The sequence below is a fragment of the Doryrhamphus excisus genome, chromosome 9 (assembly GCF_030265055.1).
Source record: "Doryrhamphus excisus isolate RoL2022-K1 chromosome 9, RoL_Dexc_1.0, whole genome shotgun sequence".
In the NCBI taxonomy this organism is placed as follows: Eukaryota; Metazoa; Chordata; class Actinopteri; order Syngnathiformes; family Syngnathidae; genus Doryrhamphus; species Doryrhamphus excisus.
Window position 1 is genome coordinate 17,862,910 of NC_080474.1, and position 13,512 is coordinate 17,876,421.

Consider the following 13,512-nt stretch of genomic DNA (forward strand, 5'->3'; position numbering starts at 1 on the left):
AATAAAGCATAGATCATGATTATTATTTTACTATTATATATTTGGAATATATATTGATTTGTGAATAGACGGTCCTCAGACATGATTCTAAAGGTTTGAATAATCGAATCATGTAATGAAATGAAATGCGCAGTGTGTGTGCTGCAAAAAAGGAAACATGACGTTTTTTTAGGGGGGTGGTGGTGCTGACATCAGTCCTTCTGGATCATCTGGTGGACCACACAGGACTTTCACTGCTGCTGCGTTCAAATGCACACAAAGCTATGTCAGCATCCTCCACTTCTTGGATTCTTATCTTCTGCTTCCAGGGGGACGAGGACTATCAGGACTAACGGCGCTATTAGGATCAGCAGGACCGAGACTACCATCTAAGGACGTGACTCGGAGAGCTCGGAGGCTTGTGTGGAGGTGGGAGGGGCGGAGAGAAAGGACTCCACCCCGCCCGTCTGGTTATGGACTGCGGGGACTGAAGGAAGCATCGAGCAGACATGTCCATGTCCATCCTGCGGCTCTGCGTCAAAGGTAAGCATGGCGTCAGCATGTTTGTGTCTTTTTTAGATGTTTTAACAATGAAGATGTTGGTCAATTACGCGTCGTGTTTCGCTGCTCGGGCGAGCTTTTCTCCTCCCATGACGTGGACGCGGAATGCGTCTTGCTTGGATGGAGGATGAGAAGAAAATGACGTAGGGAATTCCCAGTCATCTCATCGCCGAGATGACACCTGCGTGCTTCCTCTTTGATTGACAGTGATTGACAATCACGCACTTGCAACATCACTTATTGTACGGAGGACCATTGAACCTAACATCACATGTTTGCACGCGTCTTATTAAGTACACGCATCATCACAAGAGTATGTACTATAAGTACACACATCACGTTTCCATGCATCTCGTACTTGCTGCTTGCATAAGTACACACATCGCTATGCGTACTTTCTGCTTGCATAAGTACACATCGCTACTAAGTCTGTAATACAAGTACACACCTCGCATGTGTCACCACATGTCATAATTGCAGCTTGAGTAAATACACACATCACTACCAGTATGTAGTACAAGTACACATTATATGCATCTCATACTTGATGACTGCATCGGTACACACATCATGCATACTTGCTGCTTGTATAGTATGTGGTACAAGTACACATCTTACATGTTTACATGCATCTCATACTTGTAAGTACAAATAACTTTAAGTACAACAAACATACTGGAACTATCAGCACTAGAAGTACATTAAGTACACATCACTACAAGTCTGTAATACAAGTACACACCTCACATGTGTCCACGCATGTCATACTTGCTTGTATAGTATGTGGTACAAGTACACATCTTACATGTTTACATGCATCTCATACTTGTAAGTACAAAGAACTTTACATGTTTACATGCATCTCATACTTGTAAGTACAAAGAACTTTAAGTAAAAAAAAAATCACTGCAAGTACAACAAACTATCAGCACTAGAAGTACATTAAGTACACATCACTACAAGTCTGTAATACAAGTACACACCTCACATGTGTCACCATATGTCATAATTGCAGCTTGCACAAATACACACATCACTACCAGTATGTAGTACAAGTACACATCCTATGCATCTCATACTTGATGACTGCATCGGTACACACATCGCCATGCATACTTGCTGCTTGTATAGTATGTGGTACAAGTACACATCTTACATGTTTACATGCATCTCATACTTGTAAGTACAAAGAACTTTACATGTTTACATGCATCTCATACTTGTAAGTACAAAGAACTTTAAGTAAAAAAAAATCACTGCAAGTACAACAAACATACTGGAACTATCAGCACTAGAAGTACATTAAGTACACATCACTACAAGTCTGTAATACAAGTACACACCTCATATGTGTCCACGCATGTCATACTTGCAGCTTGCACAAATACACACATCACTACCACTATGTATGTGGTACAAGTACACATCTTACATGTTTATATGCATGTCATACTTGTAAGTACAAAGAACTTTAAGTAAAAAAAAAATCACTGCAAGTACAACAAACATACTGGAACTATCAGCACTAGAAGTACATTAAGTACACATCACTACAAGTTTTAATACAAGTACACACCTCACATATGTCCACGCATGTCATACTTGCAGCTTGAACAAATACACACATCACTACCAGTATGTAGTACAAGTACACATCCTATGCATCTCATACTTGCTGACCGCATCAGTACACACATCACCATGCATACTTGCTGCTTGTATAGTATGTGGTACAAGTACACATCTTACATGTTTACATGCATCTCATACTTGTAAGTATAACGAACTTTAAGTAAAAAAAAAATCACTGCAAGTACAACAAACATACTGGAACTATCAGCACTCGAAGTACATTAAGTGCACACATTACTGTCAGTACAAGCATAAGTACAAATGTCACTATAAGTACAAACATAAATATGTGTACATTGTACTGTGATTGGTCTAAGGTGTACCTGGCCTCAGGTCTGTGGACAGCTGGGATAGGCTCCTGCGACCCTTGTGAGGATAAGCGGTAGAAAATGAATGAATATTACTATAAATACAAACATAAGTACAAACATTTACTTATTTCACACACTATTCCAGTTAAAACGGCAAATAATAGAAACCACATATAGTTGGTGGGTAGACAAATTATTTTTTTTCAGATTAAAATGAACAAAGCATTATTAGAACCCTGTAGACATGACAAAACACGACTATAGTCACATTTATACTCTTTTTATTTACAACATATTGCGCAACTGCTGGGTCTTGAGACACATGCTAACTCGCAAACTAGAGAGCTAGCGACCTAAACGGTAGCCTTCAAGTTATTTCCTTTAAACTTAAATAGCCAAAAACTTACCACTTCCACACGGATAGGGAGGATAACTATTAACAGTTATTTAACCTTTAACATGAACATTAATCAAACGTAATATTTTTTTCAGGGTACATGATACCATACAGCATCCATATCAAACTTGCGCGGGCCGCACTAACATTAAACTTTCATATCAAGGCGGGGGCCTCAAACTAGTGTCCTGCGGGCCACATTTGGCCTGCGGGTTGAATGTTTTATCAGCGCTTTTATTGTAGAAAAAATCGGAACCAAAGCACTGAAAAAGTTAGTATATTTTTCTGTTTTTAATAAATGCGTTTTTTTTGTTGTTATTGTTTTTTTTTTTTGGAAAACCTGATGTGGCCCAGTCTCACCCAGACCCTAGCTCCAGTGGCCGCCAAGTAAATTGAGTTTGAGACCCCTGCCTTACAGTGTTTGAATGTGTAATAGCGGAGGACCCGTTTCCACTCAGGAACTTCTGTGGGCTGCAGATATCTCGTCTTTTTGGGACTTTTCCAGCTAAAAACGCCAACATTCAACGCAGACAAATGAAGGTGAAACTTGATGAAGGGCCACATCCTAACTTCAAGAGGATTCTTTTTAAAGGCTTCCGTTATTCCCTTGCCAAAAATGCAATTTTCCACTCACTGAAATAAGTGAAAAACATCTACAAGAATAATTCATCTCGGACATTTATTGCACTTTCTCGGAGGCACGAACATTCTTGTCAGTCCGACATTTCTGTAAGAATATTTCACAGACCTGCTGGGTCCACATCACGCCTCTCACTTGTGGAATGAACCAAGTCTTCATCTAAATGTTGTTTTTTCATACAAAGTAACACTAAGGGACAATAACACCTCAGTGCTAAGGCTGTGTGTGTTTGTGTGTGTGTGTGTGTGTGTGTCCGCACCAGCCCACCAAGGTGCCTTGTTGTGTTAGCAATAAAGTGCTGCAGTCACCCTCTTATTGCACACACAGTGCGGAGTCGTCCCTCGTTTTTCGCGGTTAGTTGGTTCCAAACCCGATCGTGACAAGCAAATTTCTGCCAAAAAGGATTCCTTACTTCTAAATTAATAAAAAAAAAACAGCCAAAATATCAGGAATCGCACCAAGAACCAACGCTAAAGTCATAGGAAAGATGCTTTCTTTTGTTTCTTTGCTTTTTCCTTTTAATTGTGGCAAATGTTTTAATTCTGTAAAGCACTTTGTGTTGCATGTCTTTGCAGGAAAAGTGCTATACAAATAAAGTTTATTTGATTTGATAGGAAAGATGATGGATGGCAGGAGCTGGTCAGAGTGTGTCAAACAAATCCCTTACCGACAAGAACTAAAAGGCCACACAGCTATTAATCCAAAAGTAAATAGACATATGTTGTGGTCTAAAAATTAAAGTGGAACTCTTGTGCCATAATTGCCATTGTTCGATTTTTATTTAAAAAGGAACATGCTTGTATACCTGAGAAAATCCGAACAGTAAAATACTGGGGTGGCAGTGTCATATTATGGGGCTGTTTTGCTGTAGGAGAAACCAGTGCACTTGATTAAATAGATGGAATTATGAACTAACAACATTGTGAGGAAATACTGAAACAAACATCTCAAACCAATAACCAGGAAGTTCAAGCTTGCCTGCAAATATGTCTTCTAAAAGGACAATGACCTTAAACATACGGCCTAAATAGTCAAGGCGGCCTCCTAACCTCACTTCATTGGGGCCAATGAACTGCTGTATATAATGTTAAGTTGCTGTGTGATGATTTTAGTCTTCAATCTAATACTGCGAGCCAGACTGTTATGTTGTGTATTGTCATGGGTTCCCTTATAGCTTGTGATTGGCTAAAAAAAAATAGCGTCGTTTGTCTCTATGTGCCCTGCATGCCTGTTGCTCAGAAGGTAAAGGATTGTGGGATTTGTTTGTGTATAGTGCATTTTAGCTTCATTCCAAAATTCCTATATGTATGTATCCACACACACATATATCGTATATGTATGTATTTATATATATCCATATTATTATCTTGTCTCCCCCCACCCAACCCATCAAAGTCATTTTCACAGACTCAATCTTTAATCCAACATCAGGTCAAATGTGCAGACCAAACCAACTGAGATTAAAAAAAACACACATATTTGTATTAAATAATACAAAAAACCCCCTCAGGATTGAGTCCAGCTAGAGATTGTCCCTGACCGTTCCTGATGTCATTTTTAATCCCTGTTGTCCTGTGGAGCCTTTCTTCTTCTTCTTGTTTACATTTAAAAGCATATAAAACATAAAAAAACATAAAAAAATATCTATGAACACCTAAAATAATCTGAAAACATCCAAATATACCCACCACATCTAAAATCATCAATAATCATTGAAATGCATCTGAAAACATCTAGAAGTGTCTCTAATACTTTCAGTATTTGTCGTATTTTGCGTGTTTATTTGAGTGCTTATTTGTGAAATACATCCAGTTGCATCACTGTGAAATTAGACATTAGTTCAAGGGAAGAGTTGGAATATTGATAATTATAGGTTATCTGGTCTGGTACCATGATACCAGACAAACCATGTGATATCAGCCCTCCTTCGGTCTGGGTGATACCTGGGCCTGATACCAAACAAACCATGTGATGATCTTATTATCACATACTACAGTATTAATTGTCCCTGTACCATAGAAAGCGCCCATGAATGATACGGGAAAAGGCCAAAATGATACTGTGTCAAAGCCCAGGGCAGTGATACTGATAAATTATAGAGTTTAACCATGTCCAGTATCAGCCCCCATAGCTGTCCACTCAGAGCGCGCTGCTCTGGTATCGTGCCCGTGAAACAACCAATCAGAGAACAGCACACAAGTGCTAAGTGCCTAGTGCTTCTCCAGTCACTAAAAAACCCAAGCTTGATTAATGGAACTTTAATTATCAGACATTGATAAGATAAGACTGTTGATAAAATATTATTGTTGAAATATTTTTGCAATTATTGTGTTTACATTTACACTGTTTAGATATAATACATGTAATAAACTGAACATTTTCTGGAAACAAAATGGTATTTTAATTAAATAGTACGTGATAATAAGCTCATGATTAAATAGTATGTGATAATAAGATCGGCGGCACGGCGGTCGAGTGGTTAGCGCACAGAGGACCTCACAGCAAGGAGGAGCAGGGTTCGATTCCAGTTTCGAGTTTGCATGTTCTCCCCCTGCATGCGTGGACCGCCGCGACCCTCGAAAATGAATGAATGAATGAATGATAATAAGATCATCACATGGTTTGTCTTGTATCTGGTATCTGGTAACCATGTGATAACCTATAAGTATCAATACTGGTAAAAGTGCTTGACAATATTGGTATATCGGATATTGGTAAGAAAGCCAATATTGAGCATCTCTACCAAAAATGTGCATATTTTTTTAGCGGTAGCATATATTAGTCGCTGATTGGTAGGTGAAAAAAGTGTGATTTGGAGCTCACGCCATATTAATTTTAATTGTGCATTAATTAATTGCGCTTGTTTTCCTGTCTGCAGGTGCTGATAGTGAATTTTAAGATATCCAAGTGGCAAAGAGGTGCCGTCATGATGGAGGCACCCGCCAGTAGAGACGGAGACAACATGCCGCACACGTTCCTGCCCACAAAAACGAAAGCTACTATCAGACAGTGGGATTTAGGTGAAGACAACACGGGTCATCACCTCAGAGACCAGCTCCCCCAATAAGCAGCATCTCACCTCACTTCCTTCTGGGCATCACCCAAAGTCTTCACTTACCGTTCAACATGCGTCCGTCTCTCGCCACGGCAGTCCTTCCGGCCAGGACGCGTTCCCACAATGCACCTAATCTGGCAGTGGGGACTCGTGAGCATCTCTCAGCTCCTCGAAGGCGGAGTCCGAATATCCGACACACTCTAAGCCCGGAGAACCTTCGGACCCTAGCAGAGAGAGGAGGTGCATCTGTGGACACTGTGTCTATGATCAGCGGCCCCATTGGACTTCCACGGGCCAACAGCGATACAGATCTGGTCAGTTCTCAAAGCAGGTCCTCCTTGACAGCATCCACACTGGAGTACACGTTAAACCGTGGACAGAACCTGGTCATATCCTGGGATATCAAGGAGGAAGTGGACGCTACGGACTGGATTGGACTGTACCATATTGGTAAGGTGACCAAAAACCATTTCGGAATCTGATGATCTGAAAGGATAGTAGACCATGCATCAACACAACCGTTTATCAAATCAAATCAACTTTATTTGTATAGCACTTTTCCTGCAAAAAAGCTAAGAAACGCCATTTTTGGGGCCGTCCACACTGGGAGGAGCCGCAGCAGGCCGTGCCATCGGGGGACCAGCACCCGACAGACGGGCGGACCCCCATATTAAAGTGAGGAACCCCCAGCCGGCTGGGTCAAAGGGACCCAAGGATGGCACCCTTTCAGCAGACCCGACACAGCCCCCAGTGTGGAGGACCCCCCTACTGAGGAAACACTGGAGTTAAAAGCTGAAGACTAAGAGCATAAAATAGGACTAAAAAGATAAAAACATAAGAAAAGTTTTAAAATACAGTAAACCTCGGATATATCGGACTCGGATAAATCGGAAATTCGCTCACAACGGACAGATAAAAAAGAACCAATTTTTCTGTAATGCATTTCCAATAAAAATTCATTGCATATATCGGATTTTTTATAACGGATTTCGCCTATTTCGGACAAAATCTCCAGTCCCGTTCCAATGCATTTCCATTAAATTTCCCTCGCATATATCGGATGGCCGCATCGTGGCGCTCCGATTCGCCGAATCGTGACATTGGAAACATAGTCAAGGAAGTGCCTTTTTATAACGGATAAAATCCGATTTACGCATATACCGGATATAAATCCGATATATGCGTAAAACGGACATTTTCCGGTATACGCATATAATGGATTTCGCTTATATCGGACAAAACCAGTGGGAACAATTGAATCCGATATATCCGAGGTTTACTGTATTAGTTAAAAGCCTGATTAAAAAGGTGTTTCCACAGGTGGGGGCCATAGTGGCTAAATGCTGCCTCACCGTGGGTTTTAGTTCTGGGTTTTGGTATTGTTAAAAGGCCAGTGCCGGAGGACCGCAGGGTCCGCGGGGGTTGATATGGTCGAAGCAGATCAGATAAATAAGAAGGTGCAAGGGCGTTAAGAGGGGCGGCACGGTGGTCTAGGGGTTAGCGCGCAGACCTCACAGCTAGGAGACCAGGGTTCAATTCCACCCTCGGGCATCTCTGTGTGGAGTTTGCATGTGTGGGTTTTCTCCGGGTATTCCGGTTTCCTCCCATGCTTGGCGACTCCAAATTGTCCATAGGTATGAATGTGAGTGTGAATGGTTGTTTGTCTATATGTGCCCTGTGATTGGCTGGCGACCAGTCTAGGGTGTACCCCGCCTTACGCCCGAAGACAGCTGGGATAGGCTCCAGCACCCCCGCGACCCTTGTGAGGAAAAAGCGGTAGAAAATGAATGAATGAATGAAGGGCGTTTAAAGACATTTAAAAACCAGTAAGAGAATCTGAAAACCGATCCTAATGTAGCGACTTTAAAACTGTTGTAATGTGCTATGGCCTCCAACAGATGAAACCAGTCCATCCAATGTGTGGGACTGCAAGAACCGAGGTGTGAACGGCACCCAGAAAGGACAGATAGTTTGGCGGTTGGAGGCCGGACCGTACTTCATGGAGCGTAAGTTAGCTCTTACATTGTCACTCCATGAAAATAATATATATATATATATATGGAAAAAAAACCAAGTACATGACTGACTCATCATTTTTTTGCTACGTCGTCTGCAGCTGAGACCAAGATCTGCTTCAAGTATTACCATGGAGTCAGTGGAGCCCTGAGAGCAACAACTCCCTGCATCACCGTAAAGAACACCGCGGTCCTGGTTTGTGTCTAGAAATATGACTCATGTCATATGACAAAGTGACGTTTATGTTTATGAAGCCACCAATGACACCAATAACAAATCTTCATTGTATTCCAATGAAATCCAGAATCATGTCTGCATACTACAATCTTTTCTAGGTGGAGGGCCTTGCAGAGCAGGTGGGAGTCGAACATCCACGGAAACTGATAAGCTTCACTTTGACAGGTCAGTTGACAATTTTGAAATTTTTTTTTACCATAACAAAAGCAAATAGGGCGGTACGGCGGTTGAGTGGTTAGCGCGCAGATCTCACAGCTAGGAGACCAGGGTTCAATTCCACCCTCGGCCATCTCTGTGTGGAGTTTGCATGTTCTCCCCATGCATGCATAGGTTTTCTCCGGGTATTCCGGTTTCCTCCCACATTCCAAAAACATGCTAGGTTAATTGCCGATTCCAAATTGTCCATAGGTATGAATGTGAGTGTGAATGGTTGTTTGTCTATATGTGCCCTGTGATTGGCTGGCCACCAGTCCAGGGTGACAGCTGGGATAGGCTCCAGCATCCCCTGCGACCCTCGTGAGGAAAAATCGTTACAAAATGAATGAATGAATGAATGAAAAGAGCAAATAACAAATGATATGTACTTTACAAAAGGACATAAACAGTATTTCATTCAAAATACCTAATTTTTTGTACTCCAATTTCTTGAAGGATACAACGAAAATTCTTACCAACAATATTTCTCGGTTTTCATATACTGTCTTGATGATTGTACGCCGAAACGACTCTGTTTGCTCACATATCACTCTTAAGAAAAAATGCATTGGGGGCGGAGTTAGCATGGTTATCACCCCGCCATGACATCATCACTTATTGACTCTGTAGTTCTTTGTTAACTAACACAGTTACACCACAAGTCCTTTTTCTTATTGAGTACAGCTGCAAAATACCCAAGTACCATCACTTTGGTATGCAGGGTTTATCCCGCCTCTTGCCCAAAGTCAGTTGGGATAGGCTCCAGCATCCTCCCGTGATCCTCATATGAGGATAAGCGGCATAGAAAATGAATGAATGAAAGAAATACTATTGATTTCATGAAAGAACTCGTAGCAAAACACAAAGTTGGTATCCCTTCCCTTACTCCCTTTCTGTTCATCACCGTCATTGCCAACGAGAGTCTTCAATCACGGTGAAAGCGATGTTAAATATTCATTCTCAGGGTATTGAATCGATCGCAACTGGACTGTTCAGGTTTCCTTGGCATGGACATACGATGACCTGGATGAATGAGAATATTCAGACATTAAATATTCATTCATCATTCATATGTATTATTTCTGAACATAAAACTAGAATTTATTAATTCATTCATTTTTGACCGCTTTTCCTCACGAGGGTCGCGGGGGTGCTGGAGCCTATCCCAGCTGTCTTTGGGCGAGAGGCGGGGTACACCCTGGACTGGTTGCCAGCCAATCACAGAAAACTAGAATTGTAAAACTCTAAAAATGTGTTTTGTGTTAACATTGTTGAATTTGAATTTACATTATTTCTTATGGGAAACATGTATTTGGTTAGAGTACTGTATGTTTTGGTTTGAGTATGACCTTCTGGAACAGATTTTTTTTATTACTGCCGCTGGTGCTAATGTAACCACTGAAGTGTAGTAGTAGTAGTTACATATTCCAAAAATTATTTTAGTGTTTGGCACAAACTTTTTTGATTTTGCTTCCTTTTTTGACCTAGTAACTTAGTGCTTAGTACAAGTAGCTCCTCCTGTTGTACTAGTTGTGTTATTTTGAAATCTTTGAACTGGAAATCTTCGACTCGTGCGGCCACAGATCTGCGTGCCACGGGCCTGAAGAAAGGCATGTTTTTCCATCCGGATCCATATCTAAAGATGTCCATCCACCCTGGGAAGCGGAGTGTCTTCCCTGTTTTCAGTCATCATGGGCAAGAACGCCGATCAGCCATCATTGCAAACACCATCAATCCGATTTGGCATGGAGAGGTGACCGACTGTATTCACTCTTCACACACACACACACACACACACACACACACACACACACACACACACACACACACACACACACACACACACACCATGTCCTTCATCATCCTCATCTAAACACATTCTGACTATTTTACTGTGTTTCTCTGCAGAAATACACCTTTGTAGCGCTCATGACGGACATTCTGTACATCGAAGTGAAGGACAAGTTTGCAAAAAGTAGACCAATCATCAAACGATTCCTTGGTCAGCTAACAATCCCTGTACAGCGCCTGATTGAAAAAATACCTGGGTAAGTAAAAACCAACAACATAGACTGGTTTTGTCAGTGTACCCCCTTAGGAACAATACAGTACAGTGCACAATGTTTATGTAGCAGCGAGAGACATTCATTCATTCATTCATTTTCTACCGCTTTTCCTCACGAGGGTCGCGGGGGTGCTGGAGCCTATCCCAGCTGTCTTCGGGCCAGAGGCGGGGTACACCCTGGACTGGTGGCCAGCCAATCACAGGGCACATATAGACAAACAACCATTCACACTCACATTCATACCTATGGACAATTTGGAGTCGCTAATTAACCTAGCATGTTTTTGGAATGTGGGAGGAAACCGGAGTACCCGGAGAAAACCCACGCATGCACGGGGAGAACATGCAAACTCCACACAGAGATGGCCGATGGTGGAATTGAACCCTGGTCTCCTAGCTGTGAGGTCTGCGCACTAACCACTACACCACCGTGACCCCCGCACCAAAACATGTTAATCCTAATTTTGCTGTACAAAATAACATTAAAAGCCATATTTCCTGTTTTAGGCTGCACTAGTGGTTAGCACGTAGGCCTCACAGCTTGGAGACCCGAGTTCAATTCCACCCTCGGCCATCTCTGTGTGGAGTTTGCACGTTTTCCTCGTGCATGCGTGGGTTTTCTCCGGGTACTCCGGTTTCCTCCCACATTCCAAAAACATGCTAGGTTAATTAGCGACTCCAAATTGTCCATAGGTATGAATGTGAGTGTGAATGGTTGTTTGTCTATATGTGCCCTGTGATTGGCTGGCCACCAGTCCAGGGTGTACCCCTCCTCTCGCCTGAAGACAGCTGGGGTAGGCTCCAGCACCCCAGCGGTACAAAAGGAATGAATGAATTTCCTGTGTTAGACGTGTGCTTAAATTAATTATTATTACTGTAATTTGTGGTATTTTCTCATGCTTATACAGTATTTCAGAGGACATGTTTTTTTTTTTTACTTAATGGCATTTTGGAAATGACATAAACAGACCAAAAAATAAAAGTTATGTATAATGGTTGTATCAGAATCCAGCCGGTGAGTTTCCCGCTGTGTCGCCGCCTGCCCACGGAACACGTGAGCGGACAGTTGCAGTTCAAGGTGGAACTCACATCAACTGGTGCTGACGGTAAATACTTCTCTAGTAGTGTTTGCCAACCTTTAAAACATGTCATGATATAGTTCCTCAACATGCGCCACCAGGTGCCTCTCCTGATTCCATCATTGGCCTTTCAACATTCAACGGAGCTCCAGGGACTCCATCAGATGATGAGGATCTGCCTCATCACCTTCCAGGAATGGTCTCGGCAGGTCCTTCTCCCACTGGCTCCCAGGACTCTCAAAGTATTTGGGAAGGCGGAGCCTCTGCGTACCCAGAAAAAGAGCTTTCACTTGTTGGTGCCGAGGCACGGTTTTTGGGGGGACATGAATTACTTCAGAGGTCACTCAGTGAGGGCCTGGATGCCATTGAAGCTCCTAAAGGTCCTGGAGAAAGACCGCTAGGTGCTGCGTCTCCTAAACTACGGTCAAGCTTCCCCACACACACTCGGCTTAGCGCTATGTTGCACATTGATTCCGATGAGGATGAAGACCGGTCTGGGGCCAGCGAAATGCTTCCAATTCCACCCTCTCCTCTACTGCTGAATGGAGTTCCTCCAGATCTTACAGGTCCTGATGAAGATGACGCACCTCCTGGAGAGGAGGAGCCTGAAGGTCTTGAAGATATAGCCTCTGAGGCCCCCAAGCTGGAGGCAGGTCTGAACCAAGATGATGTCCTGGAAGTAGATGTCTTCTCTGAGGCGGATGACGCTCCTTTCTCAGAGGCGGTTTCCCATAATACTTTACCAGAAGGTGGAGATGTGATTGAAGTGGGAGTGGAACCTGTTGAGGAGCCTTCTTCGGAGATAGACACCTGCTCCATGGCAACAGCCCCGCAGACGGTCTTCTCTTCCTCAGACAGTTGTCCCGTGACGTTGACCACTGCTGTGGTAAGTTCACCGAAACGAATCAATAATTTAATATTCTAGCAATAACCCGCCAATTTTTGGAGGGGATCAGCTGTCTTCGGGCGTGAGGCGGGGTACACCTTGGACTGGTCGCCATCCAATCACAGGGCACATATAGACAAACAACCATTCACACTCACATTCATACCTATGGACAATTTGGAGTCGCCAATTAACCTAGCATGTTTTTGGAGGAAACCGGAGTACCCGGAGAAAACCAACGCATTCCCGAGGGTGGAATTGAACCCCTGGTCTCCTAGCTGTGAGGTCTGCGCGCTAACCACTAAACCACCGTGCCGCCCCTATGTTAATACATGTTGCTCATTAAGATAATAACAAAAAAAAACAAGAAATGTATTCATGCACCTTTCTCCATGAATAGCTCTGATACTTTGTTGTAAAAATCTGATCAGCTCATGGTGAGCTTGGGTATATAATCAT

General features: G+C 42.6%; 1 protein-coding gene across 4 annotated transcripts in view; it reads left to right on the top strand.

Annotated features, from left to right (window-relative positions):
- Positions 1-208: 208 nt before the first annotated feature.
- hecw2a (HECT, C2 and WW domain containing E3 ubiquitin protein ligase 2a) overlaps positions 209-13,512 on the top strand; it is a 31,795-nt gene continuing 18,491 nt past the window's right edge. For all 4 annotated transcript variants that reach the window (XM_058082652.1, XM_058082653.1, XM_058082654.1 and 1 more), the window contains exons 1-9: positions 209-522; positions 6,399-7,025; positions 8,474-8,581; positions 8,692-8,786; positions 8,927-8,993; positions 10,607-10,776; positions 10,932-11,071; positions 12,094-12,194; positions 12,269-13,053. In XM_058082652.1, the coding sequence (XP_057938635.1) occupies positions 6,647-7,025; positions 8,474-8,581; positions 8,692-8,786; positions 8,927-8,993; positions 10,607-10,776; positions 10,932-11,071; positions 12,094-12,194; positions 12,269-13,053 (1,845 nt within the window). In that variant the 5' untranslated portion in view covers positions 209-522; positions 6,399-6,646. The remainder of the gene's footprint in view (positions 523-6,398; positions 7,026-8,473; positions 8,582-8,691; positions 8,787-8,926; positions 8,994-10,606; positions 10,777-10,931; positions 11,072-12,093; positions 12,195-12,268; positions 13,054-13,512) is intronic.